This window comes from Podarcis gaigeae (genome assembly GCF_964106915.1).
Source record: "Podarcis gaigeae genome assembly, chromosome: 14".
In the NCBI taxonomy this organism is placed as follows: domain Eukaryota; kingdom Metazoa; phylum Chordata; class Lepidosauria; order Squamata; family Lacertidae; genus Podarcis; species Podarcis gaigeae.
In genome coordinates this window covers 24,433,057-24,454,354 of record NC_139690.1, presented here as the reverse complement: position 1 = coordinate 24,454,354, position 21,298 = coordinate 24,433,057, and the positions used below count along the sequence as shown (strand labels likewise).

The 21,298-nt window shown below is 46.9% G+C and overlaps 1 protein-coding gene across 8 annotated transcripts in view; it reads left to right on the top strand.

The window, feature by feature from the left end:
* Positions 1-19,688, top strand: part of CHD2 (chromodomain helicase DNA binding protein 2) — a 64,279-nt gene extending 44,591 nt beyond the window's left edge. For all 8 annotated transcript variants that reach the window (XM_083713042.1, XM_083713041.1, XM_083713043.1 and 5 more), the window contains 16 exons: positions 3,383-3,475; positions 4,004-4,177; positions 5,244-5,419; positions 5,816-5,857; positions 6,879-7,018; positions 7,155-7,293; positions 8,139-8,289; positions 9,264-9,386; positions 9,887-10,015; positions 11,198-11,338; positions 11,545-11,679; positions 12,188-12,366; positions 13,661-13,760; positions 15,232-15,445; positions 16,488-16,737; positions 17,973-19,688. In XM_083713042.1, coding sequence (XP_083569168.1) covers positions 3,383-3,475; positions 4,004-4,177; positions 5,244-5,419; positions 5,816-5,857; positions 6,879-7,018; positions 7,155-7,293; positions 8,139-8,289; positions 9,264-9,386; positions 9,887-10,015; positions 11,198-11,338; positions 11,545-11,679; positions 12,188-12,366; positions 13,661-13,760; positions 15,232-15,445; positions 16,488-16,737; positions 17,973-18,306 — 2,520 coding nt within the window. In that variant the 3' untranslated portion in view covers positions 18,307-19,688. The remainder of the gene's footprint in view (positions 1-3,382; positions 3,476-4,003; positions 4,178-5,243; positions 5,420-5,815; positions 5,858-6,878; positions 7,019-7,154; positions 7,294-8,138; positions 8,290-9,263; positions 9,387-9,886; positions 10,016-11,197; positions 11,339-11,544; positions 11,680-12,187; positions 12,367-13,660; positions 13,761-15,231; positions 15,446-16,487; positions 16,738-17,972) is intronic.
* Positions 19,689-21,298: the final 1,610 nt, after the last annotated feature.

The window sequence follows — 21,298 nt, the reverse complement described above, 5'->3', positions numbered from 1 at the left end:
TTACGTTCGAAAACCGAGGGTCCACTGTAGTCCTACCCAGACCCATAAATCAAATCAAATCAAATCTTTATTGTTACAGTCAATGACCAGTATTCAGTAGACCCATGAAAGTTATTAGAGCTAAGATAGTTGTGTTAATTAATTTCAGTGGGTTTACTCTGAGCAGGACCATCCCAATGAAAAAAAAATGCAAGAAAGCAAAGTGGCTGTCCAACGAGGCCTTACAAATAGCGGGGGAGAGAAGGCAAGCAAAATGTGAGGTAGTGAAAGATACAGGAAATTGAATGCAGATTTCAAAAAAAAAAAAGCAAAGAGAGACAAGAAGGCCTTCTTAAACGAGCAATGCAAAGAAATAGAGGAAAACAACAGAATGGGAAGAACCAGAGATCTGTTCAAGAAAATTGGAGATATGAAAGGAACATTTCATACAAAGCTTACCATGATAAAGGACAAAAGTGGTAAGGACCTAACAGAAGCAGAAGACATCAAGAAGAGGTGACAAGAGTATATACCAGGTAGTGGGGTTGCTGACCTTGAGCCAGACATCCTGGAGAGTGAAGTCAAATGGGCCTTAGAAAGCACTGCAAATAACAAGGCCAGTGGAAGTGATGGTATTCCAGCTGAACTATTTAAAATTTTAAAAGATGATGCTATTAAGGTGCTACACTCAATATGCCAGCAAGTTTGGAAAACTCAGCAGTGGCCAGAGGATTGGAGAAGATCAGTCTACATCCCAATCCCAAAGAAGGGCAGTGCCAAAGAATGCTCCAACTACCGCACAATTGCACTCATTTCACATGCTAGCAAGGTTATGCTTAAAATTCTACAAGGAAGGCTCAATCAGTATGTGGACCGAGAACTCCCAGAAGTGCAAGCTGGATTTAGAAGAGGCAGAGGAACCAGAGACCAAATTGCAAACATGCGCTGGATTATGGAGAAAGCTAGAGAGTTCCTGAAAGACATCTACTTCTGCTTCATTGACTATGCAAAAGCCTTTGATTGTGTTGACCACAGCAAACTATGGCAAGTTCTTAAAGAAATGGGAGTGCCAGATCACCTCATCTGTCTCCTGAGAAATCTCTATGTGGGACAAGAAGCTACAGTTAGAACTGGATACGGAACAACTGACTGGTTCAAAATTGGGAAAGGAGTACGGCAAGGCTGTATATTGTCTCCCTGCTTATTCAACTTATATGCAGAATTCATCATGCGAAAGGCTGGGCTGGATGAATCCCTAGCCGGAATTAAGATTGCCAGAAGAAATATCAACAACCTCAGATATGCAGATGACACAACCTTGGTGGCAGAAAGTGAGAAGGAATTAATGAACCTTTTATTGAGGGTGAAAGAGGAGAGCACAAAATATGGTCTGAAGCTCAACATCAAAAAAACGAAGATCATGGCCACTGGTCCCATCACCTCCTGGCAAATAGAAGGGGAAGAGATGGAGGCAGTGAGAGATTTTACTTTCTTGGGCTCCATGATCACTGCAGATGGTGACAGCAGTCATGAAATTAAAAGATGCCTGCTTCTTGGGAGAAAAGCAATGATAAACCTAGACAGCATCTTAAAAAGTAGAGACATCACCTTGCCAACAAAGGTCCGTAAAGTAAAAGCTATGGTTTTCCCAGTAGTGATGTATGGAAGTGAAAGCTGGAGCATAAAGAAGGCTGATTGCCAAAGAATTGATGCTTTTGAATTATGGTGCTGGAGGAGACTCTTGAGAGTCCCATGGACTGTGAGAAGATCAAATATCTCCATTCTTAAGGTAATCAGCCCTGAGTGCTCACTGGAAGGACAGATCGAGAAGCTGAGGCTTCAGCACTTTGGCCACCTCATGAGAAGAGAAGACACCCTGGAAAAGACCCTGATGTTGGGAAAGATGGCGGGCACAAGGAGAAGGGGGTGACAGAGGACGAGATGGTTGGACAGTGTTCTCGAAGCTACAGGCATGAGTTTGACCAAACTGCGGGAGGCAGTTGATGACAGGAGTGCCTGGCGTGCTCTGGTCCATGGGGTCACGAAGAGTCGGATACAACTAAATGACTAAACAACAACAACAACACTCTGAGCAGGATTAATTTTTGATACAAGCTTGTATGTTTCTATGATACCAACAGAGGTGAACAACCCATACCAGTTCCCAAGCTGGTGTCCCACAAGGAATAAATTGATTTCATTTTTTATTCTTTCATTTATAGGATTCCTTACCTACCCCTTTCACTGCAAGGTCCCAGGACAGGTTACGACGATATTATAATACAGTTATAAAATCAAATAAATCAGTTTATGATTGTAAAACTAGCAAGACCTTTATAAATGGAACAGGGGACTTTAAATTCAACAAAAGGAAGTGGATCCGCCAAAACAAAATACGGTGGTACCTCGGGTTAAGTACTTAATTCGTTCCAGTGGTCTGTACTTAACCTGAAACTGTTCTTAACCTGAAGCACCACTTTAGCTAATGGGGCCTCCTGCTGCTGCTGCACCACCAGAGCACAATTTCTGTTCTCATCCTGAAGCAAAGTTCTTAACCTGAAGCAATATTTCTGGGTTAACGGAGTCTGTAACCTGAAGCGTATGTAACCCGAGGTACCACTGTACCTTAACTTCCAAGGGTCAGGGTAAAAGAGGTGTGTCTTCAGCACTGGGTGGAAGCTGTGGAACAATGATGTCAGGCATTGTGGGGAGGGAGTTCTAGAACTGAGGGGCCATCACAGAGAAATCCCTCTCCTGGGCTACAACTGCCAACACTTCTGAAGGTGACGGAGCGACACTTAGGTACTCCTCTGCCAGTAGCCTGGGAGGGCCTGTAGGCAGCGATGGAGACAACTTTTCAGATATTTGAGGCCTTAGTAGTAGTTGCTCTGTGAGCAATGCAGAAAATTATTTGTTGTGAATCTTAATTTTGGTGTTGAAAGGGGCACATTTCTTTACAGTCGTACCTTGGTTGCCGAACGCCTTGATACTCATATGTTTTGGCTCCCGAATGATAGAAAACTGGAAGTGAGTGTTCTGGTTTTTGAATGATTTTCAGAAACCGAACGTCCGGTGTGGCTTCTGATTGGCTGCAGGACACTTCTTCAGCCAACCGGAAGTCGTGCCTTGGTTTTCGAACAGTACCGGGAGTCGAACGGACTCCCGGAACACATTCTGTTCGAGAACCAAGGTACGAATGTACTTTTGAAAGAAGCAAAAAACCAGGTGTCTTTGCTTTTAGAAAGTTTGGGAAATGCTGGACAACGCTATGCGGTCTCCTTCCATCTTCTCTAAAGCACTGAGCACACTTCTCCCACATCCCACCCCACTGAGTTCATTCTTACTCAATATTCGGTTATTGCAGATTCTCTCTTATGGGCTGTGATTCCCTCCTGTCTTCCAGGAAATGGACATCGAGGAAATTTTGCGCTTGGCCGAAACCCGAGAGAACGAAGCATCCACAAGCGCCACAGATGAACTTCTGTCTCAGTTCAAGGTATGGATCTATGTGGGTGGAGCATAAAGCAACGTTGGCATGTTTTCAGTTATTATTTATTGAATTTATATCGCAGCCTTCCTCCCCAAGGAACCCAGGGGCAGAGGATAAGACAATTTAAAAATGAAATGAGAGCATTCTCAAATAGGAGCCCAGGAGTGGAATATGACCAACCCTGTGAAGATGTGATGGTTTCAGATCTTACAAGAAGTACCAGCACAGATGGCAGATAATTTTGCCAGTGGCAGTAGAGCAATTGTGTCCAAACTTCATCCCCACCTCACTCCGGAAAAATTCCTGTAGACACTCATGATTGTGACCCGGGTTCAAATTCCTTCACGGTCCCGGTGGCCTTGGAGAAGGCATGCACTCGCAGCCTCAGTTTCCCTTCATCTTAGCAGGTTCCTTCTCACATGGTGTCATTGTGAGGAGAGACACACACACACACAGAGGCCATGGGATTGGTTCGAAATATTTTTTAACCTGGTGATGAGGAATGAAACCTGGCACGTGTTTTATCCTTTGTAGGTGGCCAACTTTGCAACGATGGAGGAGGAGGAAGCCGAGCTGGAGGAGAGGTCTCAGAAGGACTGGGACGATATCATCCCGGAGGAGCAGAGGAAGAAGGTGGAGGAGGAGGAGCGGCAGAAGGAATTAGAGGAGATCTACATGCTTCCCAGAATCCGCAGCTCAGCTAAAAAGGTATGGCCACGGCAGGGCGTGTCCTCCTCAAGTTGAACCCAGACCAACCACTGCCATGTCCCAACAGCTCTTGTCAGCTAAAAATGTAAGAAGAGCTCAATTCATTCAGGCCAAAAGTCCATCTAGTCCCCCTGCAGCCACTCGGGTGCCTTTGGGAATCCCGCATGCAGGAGCTGAGTGCAGCAGTGCTCTTCTTTTCTACATTTAAGGCATTCACACAGAGCCTGCTGCTTCAGTGAGGGACATACAGCATTTATTATTTCCTCTTAACAATGTGGGGCACTTGATAGGGAGATGTAAGCAAAGGCGGGTGATTGCCCCCGAAGGGTTTACATTATAAATTTAGGGAGTTGGGGACGTCGGAGACTGGGCTTAGGAGGTGAGAGAGAGGGCAATGCAGGACTGGAGACTGCAAAATGGGTTAAACGGGTCCCTTGCAGATTTCAGTTTCCCCTCTTGCACAATCTGCTTTTTGAAATGCAAAGCATGGCCCCTCGTTGGGAAGGAACATAGGAGGCTGTCTTACATTGAGCCAGACCATCAAGCTCAGTATCACCTACTCTGGCTGGTAGCTGCTCTCCAGGGGTTCAGACTGATCTCTCCCAGCCTTGCCTAGAGATGCTGGGGATTTCACCTAGGGCCTTCTGCCTGCAAAGCAGATGCTTTACCACTGAGCTGTGGTCCCGTGCCTTTAAGGAATAGCAGCCTTAAACCGAGTCAGACCATTGGCTCATCTAGCTCAGTATTTTCTACACTGGTACCAGCTCTCAAGGGTTTCAGGCAGGGGGCAGTCCCAGCCCTAGCTGGTCTCAAACCCGGGGCCTTCCTCATGCAAGCAGATGCTTACCACTGAACAATGGCCCTTCATGAACAAGTGGGTCTGCTTTTATAGGCAATAGCCAGCACATCAAAGCTCCAGCAGGACACTGGAAGCCTTTCACCCTCCTCCTCTGCCAAAATATCTGGGGAATCCTGAAGTGATGAGAGCTCAGGGGCTAAGATACCTCCTGCTGCAAGCAAGCAAGCAAGCAGCCTGGCTGATCTGTTGTCCTTTCTGCCCCCATAGGCTCAGGCCAATGACAGCGACTCCGATGTTGAGATGAAGAAAAAGCTGCAGGGGTCGTCCGGCTCGGAGAGCGAGACGGAGGACTCAGACGATGATAAAAGACCCAAACGAAGAGGGCGGCCCCGCAGCGTCCGGAAGGACATGGTGGAAGGCTTCACGGACACGGAAATCAGGAGGTCAGCACTGATGCCTGATGGGGTTTCATCTGCATTTATTCCTCCCCCTGCCCAGGAGTCTTGAGCAGGCTCTGATATGTCTTAAACTCATTTTCATTTAAGCGAAAAAGCCAGCTGGTTTTTTTTACAATCCAGAATTACTTTATTTACCTGGCAGCTATTCCCCTCCACACAGCCAGCAAAGCTTTGTGATAACCCTTGGAATTCGAGGGAGATTGTGGTACTCTTGGGATGGTGGCACAATCATGATTTGGGAGCTGGAGTTAGTAGGATCCCTGAGTGCCTTTTGCAATAGTTAGGTGACCAGCTCCACAGAACAAGTTTATTCAAGTAGGAATGCACTTGCTGGAACTCTTCTGACAGCTGTTGCCCCATTCTTTTGTTTGAATCCCGCAGGTTTATCAAGGCCTACAAAAAGTTTGGCGTTCCCCTGGAACGGTAAGTGCTGATCTATTTAGTTGGGGGTGCCAGGGATTACACTGAGGGTACTGTTACTATTTTTAATTTTACTGGATTTTTCATCATGGCTTTCCTCCCGGCGAAGCCCAGGGCAGCAAACCATACATTTTTAAAGCAAAAACATTACAAAACAGATTATAATATTCTAAAAACAATTAAAAAACATGTTAAAACAATTAGAAACATTCATTTTTTATTTTCTTATACGTCACCTTTTTTTACGATGTAGCATATTTTAATAAAAAAATTATAAACAGCAGCAATTGCAATTCCATCCAATGATCTTGAGGTTGCCACAACATTTGTGGGCCACCAATTTTTGGATAGACTGGATAGTTTTCAAATTCTGCCTGAAAGTTGATAATGATGGAGGCAGACATACCACACTAAGGAGGGTAATTCCCAGAGTTCCCTGGGAAGAAGGATTGATTCATTAAACCACTCTGGGAATTGTCACACTGTGATGAGAATGGGGGTCTCCTCACAACCCTCCGCACCCTTAACAAACTACAGCCCCCAGGATTCTTTGGGGGAAGGGTGTAGGATGTGGCATTTCATTTTATTATTTCATTTTTATTGATTTATCAATAGACATGTGGTACAGACTAACACATGATACAAACCATAACAGAATGATACACAGAGCATATTCAGTATATAAGTCAAATTAAAGAGATGCAATTTAATATGGCCAGTTTCTTAAGATGCGTCTACGTAGCCCAGGAGTGAGTCATAGGAGGAGTACATCTATGGGTCTCCCTATTTATATAATTAAAAAAAAAGGGGAGACCTGTCTGCATCAAAAATGTCTGATTTGGCTCTGCCCCAGATTACACGTCTATGTCTGACCAGATGTTCAGATAAAATCACATCCCATACATTGATAAACGATGCCTCTGGAACTTCTGATGAGTTCCAGTGTGGCACTGGGCTATGAACAGTCTGCCACCACAAGGGAGCTGTTTCCATTCACTTTATTGTCCTCTTCTCCCTCTTCCAGGCTGGAATGCATTGCCCGAGATGCGGAGCTGGTAGACAAATCGGTGGCCGACCTCAAACGCCTCGGGGAGCTTCTTCACAACAGCTGCGTTTCGGCCATGCAGGAGTACGAAGAACACCTGAAAGAGAACCCTGCAGAAAGTAAGTGGAGAAGAGTCTTGCATCCAGGAAAAAAGGATTGGTCAAAGCACTTGGATCCTCATGCTTTTCAGATAAGCAACTCACCCCTTCCCCCCCGTTGCTTGTAGCTGAAGCATCTGTGGCTCTTTTTTTCCAGACAAAGGACCAGGGAAGAGAAGAGGCCCCACCATTAAGATTTCTGGCGTCCAGGTGAACGTGAAAGCCATTGTTCAGCACGAAGAGGAGTTTGCAATGCTGCACAAGACCATCCCAACGGACCCGGAGGAGAGGGCAAGGTGAGTCTGAAGGTTCCTGGGTACGCAGGGAAGAAGAGTGCAAGGAGGCGAGAGTTGGCGTAGAGCAGGGGCAACAGACTTTCAGCTGCTTTCCAGATTGCAGCTTTGGTTAACCTGTAAATTAATGGGACTCATTGAGCTTCAGGCTCACTCCTTCATCTTGAGACTCCCAGCTTACTTTCCTTTCTTGAATGAGATAGGCAGAAGAGAATATTCACGAGGGAGCCCTCAGCGGGTCCAGAATGGAGTCCTGCCTCTCAGAAGGGGTGTTCATCGTATGTTACATTCAAACCAGTGTACCATCTCTGGACATATCTAGTTGGGGTGCACAAACAGTTGTGCTGTGGACTCGTGGTTATTTGTATGTAACACTCAATGTATCTAGCTGTGTACACACCATAGTGGAGCTGTGCTCAACAAGTGTACACTCTTTTCACACACCAACACTTGTACATGTGTTGAGGAAGCTTGCACCTCAGTGTGATGGGTGAAGAAGCCTAAAACACTGGAAAGTTTAAGTGAGAAAAACACAAATTTGTGCCTTGTCTCTCTCTCCCTGTCCCCCTTCTGTTGCAGACCTTTAGAGGCATAGAAAAATAACTCTGATGTAAAAAGTGAAGAGAGACACTGTTGTTCAGTGGTTATAGTGTTGGACGTAGACTTGGCAGGCCCGTGTCCAAATCCCTACTCAGCCATGGGTGACCATAGGCCAGCCACCCTTAGCCTAGCTTACCTCACAGGGTTGTTGTGAAGATAAAATGGGGAAGGAGGAAAACCATATATACCATCTTGAGCCAAACAACAAAACCTCTTACCTGTTTTTCTGCTCTCCCATTAAATTACAGGTTCTGCCTGACTTGCCGTGTGAAAGCTGCCCATTTTGATGTGGATTGGAGTGTGGAAGATGACTCTCACTTGTTGGTGGGAGTATATGAACATGGCTACGGGAACTGGGAGCTCATCAAATCAGACCCAGAGCTGAAATTGACCAACAAGGTACAAGAAACTTCACCTGCAGAGGGAGGCCTGGTTTGCATGTATAGCACTAAGCCACGGTTAGTTTAGCCAAAGAGTGGTTTGTTTGGCTGTGCAAACTCAGCCAACAGACTAACTGAGGTTTGTTTCCTCCCAGCCAAATCACAACGTGAAGCCACAATTTGCTGTTGGCTTACAAACTGTGACATGTTATGGCTATGGTTTAGTGTTACGTTTGAAACCATAGCCTTGCTTAACCATGGTTTGTTAGGCCACTCCACCCTAGACGCTCACTAAGCTGTGGAGGCAAAGCTAGCTGGAAAACGAAAGCTTTGGAGAAACAAGATGCGCCTTGTTTTCAGGTCTGTGAACATGGTTTGTTGAACGAGCCATAGCTACAACAAACCATGGCACACTGTCATGTGTGAATGCAGGCAGTGCGTGTGTGTCTGCAGACAAGTGTTTGGCTTCCTCCAAAGACAATTCCAACCCTCCACTGAGCAACCAGGCTTAAATCAAAACAAGTAATAGCAATAATGGTGTAAAACAACATGTCTGGAAGTCTGTTGTGCTCAGGGAAACTGGGTATAAATTTTGTGGTTCAACTGGCAATGTATTTTGCTGTTGACTACACCCCGCAAAACTCACGGAAATCTGGGCAGAAGAAAAAGAAACGAGGAAATAGGAAGCAGAGGGAGGATTTCTGATTGCTTTGATCCTGACATGGCGTGAGCTTCTGTGCAGACCTGGCCATTTATTTATACTCTTAAAGAATGCTGCCTTCTAGAGCAGAAAACACTGCTCTAGTGTCTGGATTACTGATGGGTGTCCAATTCCCCCCACTTTGAATTCTTAGTCCACTTCCCCATTTTCTTAGTTGTAGCTTTCTGTATCTTATAATTGGAAAGTATATGGGGGGGGGGCTCTTGCTGTCAGACCTTTGCTTTCGTTGATGCCCATGTCCTTAAAAACATTTCTCTCCCCCCCCCCCCAAGATCCTTCCTGTTGAGACAGACAAGAAGCCTCAGGGGAAGCAGCTCCAGGCACGAGTCGACTACTTGCTGAAACTACTCAAGAAAGACATGGAGAAAAAGGACGGAACGAAAGAGGTGGAAGAGGTCAGTTCCACCATGGATGAATCGCAGCAGAAAAGGCAGAGTCACTAGACCAGGCCTTGTGCATTTCACACATCTGACTTGGCACTTCAGTAGTGCACAGGTCAGCTTTCTAGTCCCTGTGGAGGCAAATGCATGATTTGGAAACATATGGATGGGGCTTTGCAAAATCTCTCAAACCAGAGTGAGGGCTGAATAGGACCCCCAGGTCTTTTAAAGCATCATATGCCAAGCCTGGTGCCTTCCAGTTTGGACCACAGGTCATCAGCCCCAGCCAGCACAACTGTGCTTCTGTTAACATCAGCATCATGCAGCCATGCCGCCTAGGGCTGATGTGAGTCGTAGCCAGTCCAGAACTCACGAAGAGGGGGCACCATGTTAGCAGAATGCGCCATGTGCCACAAGGCTCTGCATCTCGGTCTGTGTGTCATCTGGGAGGGAAGCTTTCCTTGGGAAGTTGCAGTTCTCCTGCTCTTGACTGACTTCTTCTCCTCTCGCTTTAGACCAAGGCGAAAAAGAGGAAGCCCCGCACAAAGAAGGAAAACAAGTCTCTCAAAGGGAGAGATGAGCATGGGAATGAGGTCTCCTCTCCTCGACACTCAGACAACCCCTCAGAAGAAGGAGAGGTCAAGGTGAGCCCAGTTTGGCAGGTCTCCTGTGATTCCACATGCCCACCTGTGTAATATCTGATGTGCAGATTCTATTGTGTTGAATAATATATACAGCTGGCAGATGAAGAATTGGAAATTCTCTTTTTTGTCCGTCCGTCCCCCATATTCTTTTTTCCCTCTCTGTGGTGTAGTGTGTAGGGAGTCAGTGTGGTGTAGTGGTTAAGAGCGGTAGATTCGTAATCTGGGGAACTGGGTTCACGTCTCCGCTCCTCCACATGCAGCTGCTGGGTGACCTCGGGCTAGTCACACTTCTTTGAAGTCTCTCAGCCCCACTCACCTCACAGAGTGTTTGTTGTGGGGGAGGAAGGGAAAGGAGAATGTTAGCCGCTTTGAGACTCCTTCGGGTAGTGATAAAGCAGGATATCAAATCCAAACTACTACTACTACTACTACTCCTACTCCTACTCTTCTTCTTCTTCTTCTTCTTCTTCTTCTTCTTCTTCTTCTTCTTCTTCTTCTTCTTCTTCTCTCTCGCGCTCTCTCTCTCTCTCTCCTTTTCTGGTCTGTGTTTTTATTTAGATAAGCTTTTTAGCTTTGATAAAACAAGTATTTGATATTTTTGTATTCCTTTTAAAATTTATCCCTCCCCCCCCCCCAAAAAAAATTCCACCAGGAGCTGGTGGCTAAGATTTTGTTTCCCAGATGCCTCACCTCAGGCACAGTCAACAGAGCCCCTTCCCCTGTTCAGCTTCTGTAGTCTTTCTCCGCTCCCCACAAAGATAGCTTTGAAAACTATGTGACAGGTTTTTTTAAAAACAACAACAACAAACAAACAAACCCATAATGGCTGTGAACATTAGCCTCATGTGGATGATCCATGCCATTGCTGTTCTTTTCAGATTATGGCTTGTATAGACTATAAATTGGCCCTTCAGATGTTTTGGACTACAACTTCCATCATCCATAGGCAGAGGTGTTATCACAGTTCAAGGATTCATTCCAGCTAGGTAGAAGCACTTAAGGGCTGGTGAGGAAGAGAAGGTAGGATAGAGGAGGGGCCTGGATAGAGTCACTAGGGCCCGATACAGAGGCGCAGGGGACGAAATACACCACCACCTAACCTGCAATCCCTCAGCCCTGAAATAAATGAAATAGGTTTGATTTTTCCCCCCTCCCCTTCCTGCTTTCCCCCTTTCCTTGCAGGAGGATGGCTTAGATGGCAGCCCTGTGAGAAAGAAGCAGAAGAAGAAAGAGGACAAAGAAAACAAGATAAAACAGACAGCAAGCAAGAAAGAAAAGGAAGAGGAGAAAGAGAGGAGGAAGACAAAGGGCAAAAGAGAAAAGGTACTGGAGATTGTCTTTGCTCCACAAGGAAAAGTCACATAGGAATCAGTTTAGCAACCCTGGGTGAGATACTGAGTAATAATTTCTCACGCAGAACTGTATCAGGAACTGGCTTCAGGCTGGCCTCATCCCTCTCCTGTGTGAAACTGCTGCAAATTCTGTGCTTTGTTTTTATGTTTGCCATGCCTCGTTTTGTCTTTTTACAGGCCAAAGGCAGCGATGCCAAATCTGTAGGCAAAGGGAAGAGATCTCAGGGCCCCGTCCACATTACAGCTGGGAGTGAGCCCATCCCCATTGGAGAAGAGGAAGAGGATGACTTGGACCAGGAAACCTTCAGCATAGTAAGTTTTTCCTCATGGGGTCAGAGAGGAAGGGGTCCCATTCATTATTCCAGCCCCGTATGGTTTAGACTAGTTGATCTCTTGCATCTTTGGGCTTCAGAATTTTTGCAAGCTACTTTATTCAAGTCAGCAGCATGTACCTTTTCATTCATTTATTTAGAAGCATTTTATATATGGCTTTGTATTTCAAGAAACCCTTAAGCAGGGCACAGTAGGCAGTGGTATGAGCAGGTTGGGTTTATGGCGGGTGCTTTGGACTACAACTCCCAGCATGCCTAGGTCAGGGCTGATGGGAGCTGTAGTTCAAAACATCTGGAGAGCACCAGGTGTCGAAAATGTTGAAAAGGCAGAATGAATGCTGGAAGTTCTGTCCCATATGTGGTGGCATGAGCACAAATCATCCCGAATTCACAATTTTCAAAAGATGGCTAGGGCCACCCCCTGTAGGAAGGTGGTAAATAATCCTCAATAACGTCTAGCTTTGCTCTCTCTGCTGCTCCCCTCCCAGTGCAAAGAGAGGATGAGGCCTGTCAAAAAGGCTTTGAAGCAGCTGGACAAGCCAGACAAGGGACTGACGGTGCAGGAGCAGCTGGAGCACACGCGCAGCTGCCTGCTGAAGATTGGCGACCGCATCTCAGAGTGCCTGAAAGCCTACTCAGACCAGGAGCTCATCAAGCTCTGGAGAAGGTAACCAGCTCCACCTACCCACTTGCCTTCCTGCCTGTCAGACCTTCCACTGTGCTCTCACGCTGGTTAGCTACTGAGGTCAGGTTTAAGGAAGCTGGCTTGGCCCACCTAGCTTGGCCCACCAGGTTTGATCCCTTGGAGATCTGCCGGTCAGTATGGACCTTGGTGGACCATAGATCTGACTTGGTATGAGGTAATTTCTTTGGTCCCTATACCTTTGGGGGAAAGAGCATCCAATTTGTGTGCAGAAATCCCCAGATACAATCCCCAGCTATTCCTGGTAGGGCTTGGAAAGACTGCCTCTCTAATGGCCTGGGGAGCGGCTACCGGTCAGTATGGACAATATTCAGGTAGAAGGATCAGTGGTCTGCTTCTTTTATAAAGAAGCTTCCTGTTCATTTCATTTATTAGACTTACTAGTTGCTCGTCACCTGAAGGTCTCCAAGCAACTTAGCAGCAAGGACAAGATATACAACGCACCCTGTGCTGTAAGCTACCCTGGCAGAAATGTAATATAGGGAGTGCAAAATGTAGGAAGTTGCCTTATACCGAGTAAGACCATTGGTCCATCTAGCTCAGCATCATCTTCTCTGATTGGCAGCAGCTCTCCAGGGTTTCAGGCAGGGGACATCGTGTCTCTACGTAGAGATGCTGGGCATTGAATCTGGGACCGTCTGCATGTAAAACAGATGCTCTCCCACTGAGCTTTTACATTGCAAAATATGTTGGCTTAGAATTTAGATTTAGGGGTTTTTTTTTAATGAAAGAGTTAATGATACCAGAGTTTAGACAGTAAAAGCATGTGTTGTAAAACAGCTAATAAAATGGAGTAAAAAAACAAACATCAGGGAAGGGCAGGGTAGGAAATCAAGAAGAAATAGGTTTAAAAATGTTTAATGTTCTGGAATATTTTTGGAGGTTTAATAAAAATGATTGGGGGCGGGCGGGAAGAATTTAGATTTAGTCTTATAAGAATAAAAACTATAACATTACTGCCACACACAGCACGGCAGGCTGGATTTCTTGGGTTATATTTGATTTGACGTTCTGCATGGCTCAGGCCTTGAATGTACAAAGTAATCCCAAAGAGAAGAGATGCCTCCTGAGCATATGCAGAGTGTGCCTCTCCAGTCTCAGCTGGGTGATCTCCAGATAGACTGCATTCAGGTGGAATCAAGGGATGGGGTCTCATCCGGGCTAGACTGATAGAGGAAAGGGGTAGGCAAATTGCTGTTCTGTCAGTTCGCTAAAGGGAGGGAAATGAAAAAAATGAAATCCATTCGCCTCCTTCCAGGAACCTGTGGATATTTGTGTCCAAGTTCACAGAATTTGACGCGAGAAAGTTGCACAAGTTGTACAAGATGGCTCACAAGAAGCGGTCGCAGGATGAGGAGGTGAGTCTGAAAAGCAGAGAAGAGTGGGGGGTGGGTGGGAGAAAGAGAGAGAGAGCACGCTAGGCTCTTGTCACTGAAAGGCAGGATACAAATCTAATTTTAAAAAAATAAGCAAAGGAGATTTGTCCTGTAGAACAGACTTTGCCAAGCTGGTGTTTTCAAGACGTTTTGAAGTACAACTCTGGACAGCTACCTCTGTGATGCTGGGGCTGATGGGAGTTGTGGTCTAAAACATCTGGAGGCGGCAACAGGTTGGTGAAGGCTGCTGTAGAAAATAGGCGGTGCCCTTGAGATCCCTTCCACCTCTCTAGTTCTGTGATTCTGTGATGCACCCTTAGAAACCAGAAGGAGCCTGGGAAAAGCTTTCTTGATTTGGTCTGCAGATGTACAGTATTCTCTTTTGGTTCCAGACACACTCTGCATCTTTTGCATGGGCTGGCTGGGAGTCAGAAGGCTCAGTAAGGAGGCTATAGAGCCAGAAGAGGGCTGGAGCAATGGTTCTGCCAGGAAAAGTTGCAGTTTTGGGGAGGTCGTTTGTTTGCTTTGATAAATAAGGGGAGATATGCTGGATAAGAGGTATATAAAGCTATGCGTGGTTTAGAGCAGTGGGTCCACAAGTGAGTCACCAGGCCATGTAGGATTCATCAGCGAACACAGGTGGTGTGCTTACCCGCCCATGAATAAAAACTCTGAATAACTTTGTTAAGTACTATAACAATTTCAATGAAGTCCAGATTGATAGGGACGTTAAGTAAACTTTTTGCTTGGAGGCCTCAAGTAATGGCAAAAATAGGCAAACTGGCAGTTAAAATGCACCAGATTGATGGATGCCGAAGATGCAAAGTTAAAAATTCACGTGACAGTCGAATCAATGGGTCGCCATTCTGAGTAAATTTGGACCAGCAGCATACCATAGTAAAAAAAAGGTTGGGATCCTCTGGTGTGGAGAGACAGTGAGCAGAGGAATGTTTTTCACCTTTTCTCGTAATACTAGAGCTCCATTGAAGCTGAATGTTGGGAGTTTCAGGACAGACAGAAGAAAGGACTTCCTCATTCAGCAGCATAGTTAAACTGTGGAACTCACTCCCACAGGAGGCAGATTAGCCACCAACTTGGATGGATTGGGCAAATGTGTGGGTTATCAATGGCTACTAGCAATGATGGCTATGCTCTGCCTCCGCAGTCAGGCCTTACACCTCAATACTATTCTCTGGGGCTCACAGGAGGGGAGATCTACTAATGCACTGAAGTCCAGCTTTGGGGGTTCCCATGGAGGCCTCTGGTTGGCTGCTGTGAGAACTGGATGCTGTGCTAGAAGGGCCCCTGGCCTGATCCAGTTCAGGCTCTTCCTATGTTCTCACGACAAGATTTGTGTGGGAAGGGCCCATTCGCGCTGTCCTCAGGTGACTCAGTCAGTGCCAGGAGCCTTTTATTGTGAATTAACTGCCCCCCCTCCCCTCGTCACCCGCAGCAGGAACAAAGGAAAAGGGAGGAGGCCCTGGGAGGCAAGAAACCGTTCCGGTCGGAGGCATCCGGGTCCGGCCGAGATTCCGTGATGTCTCAGATACCTCATGGACCTCATGCTCAGAAGCTCCACCAGCCTCCGACATCGCATCCTTCCCAAATGCACGGGCACCAGAGGGAGAACTACAACAACCCAAACAAGAGGCATTTCAGCAGTGCAGGTCAGAGAGCAAGCAGGAGCCCACAAAGAACCTCCTCTCCTTATTCCTCTAGGTAGAACTTCTCCCTCCAGATTGAATGGATGGCCATTGCTCCCCAACCTGGCTTCTTCCAGATGTTGCTCAAGTCCTGTCAGCCCCAGCGAGTATGGCCAGTTAACAGGGAGGATCCATCAACCTCCAGGCTGGACTACTATAATGCACTCTATGTGGGTCAGCCCTTGAAGGCAGCCTGGAAATTGCAACTAGTGCAAAATACCGTGGCAAGAATGCTGGTAGGGGCAGGAGGCTCTGAGCTTATCATTGTCCTTTTAATTTTTTTTGCCTCAAGATGCCTTCAGGAATCTTTTATTGTAAAAAAATGGCATTTTAGAAATTGTGTTTATTTAGCTGTATACCGCTTAAGGGAGCGGGTGGTGCTGTGGTATAAACCACTGAGCCTCTTGGGCTTGCCGATCAGAAGGTCGGCAGTTCTAATCTGTGTAATGGGGTGAGCTCCCGTTGCTCTGTCCCAGCTCCTGCCAACCGAGCAGTTCAAAAGAACGCCAGAGCAAGTAGATAAATAGGTACCGCTGCGGTGAGAAAGTAAACAGCATTTCCGTGCGCTCTGGTTTCCGTCACGGTGTTCCGTTGCACCAGATGCAGTTTAGCCATGCTGGCCACGTGACCCGGAAAGGTATCTGTGGACAAATGCCAGCTCCCTCGGCCTGAAAGTGAGATGAGCGCCACATCCCATAGTCACCTTTGACTGGACTTCACTGTCCAGCGGTCCTTTACCTGTAACCTTATACCGTTCAGTGCGAAACAAGGCTTATAAGTGCTTCACAAAGTATAAAAGCCTATGATACATTTTGGCTTAAGGGTTTGTACGGAGGGACAGGCAGGCTTTGTACAGTCCATTGTGTCAATGCCCAGGACTGATCTGATCGTGGAGAACCCCCGCCGCGCACATCAGCTTCCAGGGACCCCTAGGGATCCTGTGCTGCCCATTCAAGGGCGTTTCGTGAAACCGAGTTGAGCCTTCCCCTCCCTTCCGTTTGTGCAGAGCGAGGTGACTGGCAGAGAGACCGCAAATTCAGCTACGGCGGCAACAGCAACCAAGTGTGGGGTGGAGAACGGCATCATCAGTATGAACCTCATTGGTACAAAGAGCACCACTACGGAGACCGCCGGCCACGTGGTGAGCCTCGTGGTGAACCTCGCAACTACCGGCTGAACAACCCAAGCCGCAAGCGGCCATATGAGCAGTACAACAGTGACCGAGATCACCGGGGCCACAGGGACTATTATGACAGGTGAGCCACCAGCAGCAGACCTTGGTCGGGTAGCTGATTCCCTGCACTCAGCAACCAGGCCTCTCCAGCTCGGCCCTGAGCTGTTTCGTGTCCTCCTCGCCCCCAGGACTCGCCACTAGGTGGAGGCCTGGCTTTGTTGAATGAGGTGACAACTTAATTTCTATCCAGGCCCCAGCATCGAGCAGCGACGTCAGAGTATTCCAACAAAAATGGGAGAAGTGGGAGTGGAGATGGCCAATGTTGGCTTATTCATCCCACGTTCAGGACTGAAATCAATCCAGTAAATGCAATCTGTATTCACTGTTGTTTTTGTTTTCAGTTCACAAACCATACGCAGTTGATTAGTAGGAGTAGGAACAGTTTTGTTTAGCTGTAAGCCAAAACAGAGAAGAAAGACGGATTTGAGCCACAAGCTTGGCTCTCAATTTCCTGTCAGCCAGTGCAGTAGAGAAACATACAAGGTAACATCGTTTTCCTTGTCCGTCTGCAAAAAGCACATGCGCTCACTTGGTGGAACAACACCCCCACCCCGGTCGCTAAAGGCAAACATTAGATTACTCCCCCCCCTTTATGCACTGCATTTCCTTTGCATTGAAACGAGCAGGGTGGAATAACGTCATGACGATGGAATGAATTTGCATAATCAATTATGTTAGTTGTGTAATTTCACCACAGTCAGACAAATGACATGGTTCTGGGCAGAAGATGACTTGCAGTGGACTGGAAGCAGTGCCGCATGTAGACCAGCAATAGGATGATCTCCTGCTCTCAGCTTCCTCCTGTCAATTACTGTGTCTTGAGGAACTCAGGGTGGGGGGAGCCAGTCAGAACACTATTACAGAGTGAGGCCAACAGAGATCGGGGGAAGGCAACTTTCCCTTAAGACTGGCTGGAACTCTAAATGTTTTCTTGATTATTTGAATGGGTTGGACATAGTCTTGTTTCGGTAGACGTGGAGCCCTGCACTTCCCAAAAAGAGGCGAGGAGAGAGCTAGTTGGGGACTAGGGGACTGCTTTCTCCCATACAAACTGCCCCAGGTCACTATGGTCTGCAGGTAGGTCATTGCATGCGGACATGGGCCTGTGATTTGCTTCTCTCCAAACAAACCATGTTGAGAAACCAGCCTGGTGCCCTGATGGCCTGTGGCTCCCACCAGCCCCGGCCATCTGGGAATGGGATGTTTCCTCAGTCCCCACTTCTGAGCCGACTGCTCTCTGTGTTTGCTTCTGCCTAGGCATCACCATGATTCGAAGAGACGGAGATCAGACGAGTTCCGGTCTCAGAATTACCACCAGCAGGACTTCAGGAGGATGCCTGACCATAGGCCTTCCATGGGCTACCATGGCCAGGGTCCCTCAGACCATTACCGGCCTTTCCACCTGGACAAATCGCCGGATTACAAACAGCTTCTCCCCCCTCCTCACTCCCAAGTCTCGGACCCTCGCTCCCCACCCTCACAGAAATCCCCACACGACACCAAGTCCCCTCTAGATCACCGGTCACCCCTAGACAGGTCATTAGAACAAAAGAACAATCCAGATTATAACTGGAGCAGCCGGAAAACTTAGATTTCATGGTTGGGAGATCAGGCGAGAACCTCATCTGAGGTAATTTGGCCTGAGGTAAAATGGCAGCTGCTGTGGTTCGTAACCAGAGACACTGAATGTGCTGCTGTTGGGTCCTACATTTGCAGAAGGATCATAAGAGCTGGACCAATTGTGGGGGGGTTGCCTGGATTTCTGCCCCAATTTCTCCTCACATAATCCTGCTGGCCAAATGTTTGGAGAGTTGACTTCCCTTCACTCGAGTGACCTGTTGCGGGGAAAAGGCCAGGCCCACCCTGGGTTTTTGTTTTGTTTTCTGTGTCTCGCGGCCTAACTGGTATCCCATGGACATTTCATGGAACTTGAATCGATGGCTGCCTGAGGCACAGACGGAGGAAGGAGACCTGTATGGCCTCGCTATGGAGATCCAAGTCATTGGCTGGGATGGAGAATGGGAATGGAGGTGCTGGCCTGTGTGGGTTTGCCCCTCTTGAACGGTGGAGGTTTGCAATAGGGGTGAGGGATGGGTGGAGGGGAACAAGTCCTGAGGTGGCTGGCGCAGCCTTTCAGTAACAGGACCTGAACATCTCCAACTGTAGGTGCCCGAGACTTGCACATATATATATATGCAAGTCTCTGTCGCCTACAGTTGGAGATGTTCAGGTCCTGTTACTGAAAGGCTGCACCATTCATCTCAGGACTTGCTCCTCCCCACTCCTCCCTCACCCCTATGCCAAACCTCCACCATTCAACAGGAGCAAACCCACAGGTGCCCAAGCCTTGCAGGACTTTGACATCTCCAACTGTAGGTGCCCGAGACTTGCATATAGTCTCAGGCACCTACAGTTGGAGATGTTCAGGTCCTGTTACTGAAACACCAGGGCTTGGGGGGGGGGGGAAATGCACTCCCCCACTGTAGGTTGATTCTCATTTCTCGTTTTCCCAGGAAAGAACATTAACTGCACATGTTAGAATCTGTATTGTCTGCTGTGTGCCAGGATTGAGGAAGTAGCGCTGGGTTTGGATCCCAGTTTGGATGAATTCTTGATGGATTTGGGAATGGGGGAGGAATATTATTTCTGGGGTCCATTCCCAACATCTGCATGGCAGTATTGTCCCCCACCCATTTTTTTCCAATATCTACAGGCTGGAAGGACTAAGCTGTGGATTTTTGAGGGGGAGGGAGAAACAGAACATTACCCCACCGGCTAAAAGAAAAACAACAACATCCGCAACCAGTTATTGATAATTAATTTATATTTGTGACAAAAAGAATTGCCACTGTCCTAGTGATTTCTGATGTAAATATGTTTGTTTATAGAGTATGTATTAAAAAAATTTTCCTACATTGTAGGCTGTACTTTGGATTCTTGTATATTAAAATGTGACATGGACATTTTCAGAAATCGGACTGACTGCTTGTTTTCTGTTTGCTACCGCCGTGCGATGAGTTCCTTGTGTCGATTTGTTGGATGGTTTTGAGGTTTGGCTTATCTGGACTGATTCCAGGCTACAGCAGACATGTCCAAACACACTCTCACATGCAGTCCTACATGTGCAGGCACATGTTCTCACACACATACTTTCTCTCACCCATGAAGCACTTGGCGAGGGGGAGAATGCTCTGTTTCCTCGAGTTCCTTGGATGAAAGGCAGGATATAAATCTTGGTCTTCCCTGCTATTTCCTGTGCAGAAAATGCAGGACATTTTTCTGGATGAACCCACCATGTAGGCACACGTTTTCCAAAATGAGGCTCACCACTTCATTGAAAACCTCATTTTATGTGCACATGTAACAGCGGGATGATGAGCGAAGGGTATCCTGCCTTCCAGAATCTTAAAAAATGCTCCTTAAATTGTTTGTCAGATGCTCAAGCTCCAAGCTGCGGAATATTCTTGAATCTGACCTTTTCATCAGATCCTGCACCAACTCACCATCTGTGTTGTAAGCACTACATCTGTATAAAGCTTGCCTGACCAATGACCTTGCATGGGTGTTGTCTCCTGGCTAGTACCTGAGCAAACTGGCTCAGTTCCCAGGTGCTGAAGAGGCATGTACACTGCAATTCAATAGATCAGGATGGAGAGCCTCGTCTGAATGGGAAACTTTATGCCCCAAGTTTGGCCTCCAAGTCTATATATGGCCCTCAGGATTCTCTGAAGCACGCGCGCGTGTGCGCACACACACACACACAAATAAATTCACCTTGCTTTGCACTTTCCTGGTTTAATTTTTTTTTTGACTGGCTGGCCTGTGTGCTTGAATTCTCACACAACTTTTTGCCTGCCTGGATTGAGGCTAGAGAATTGCGGCCCTCAGACTGAAAAATCACTCGGATGACTTCATGGGGTCAGCCAAAAATGCGATAAATGAATCCATTGACATAGAAGACAACAGCTATAACATGATGGTATGTATACTTATGGCAATATTTTAGAATCTTGAGTTTTAGCTTCCGTATTTGTGGGCATTGACTACCAGGCTTCCATTAAACTGAAGGTAGTGGACTCGCTGGAGGTTTTCAAGCAGAGGTTGGATAGCCTTCTGTCAGGGATCCTTGAACTGTGATTCCTTCTTTGCAAGGGGTTGGACTCGATGACCTTTGAGGTCATTTCCAACTCTACAATTCTGTGATTCTATGCTTTTATGCATCAATCATTTCTTCAGATAACATGAAATGTCACCCTGCATTGACAAGTATATATGTAGGTTTAGAAAGGGGCAGACATTAGCAGCTTGGAGGGTAAGGGGAAGCCTTTGGAGTTGGCTCTTTCTGGCTAGAGCTGTCTTTCCACATCACTTTTTGTAACAGAGGCTTTAAGGTTTAGTGACAGGATGTTGGACAAGATGGGTCTTTGGCCTGCTCCAACAGGACTCCTTCTTAAGTGACAGTGGAGCAGCGCTCAGCAGAATAGGATGCCTTGAGTACATCCTGGCAGCCCTGGTCTTTAATCCTCTGCCTTACTTAACCCCTCCAGGCCAGTGCATTTTACAGAAAACACACCTCTGACTTC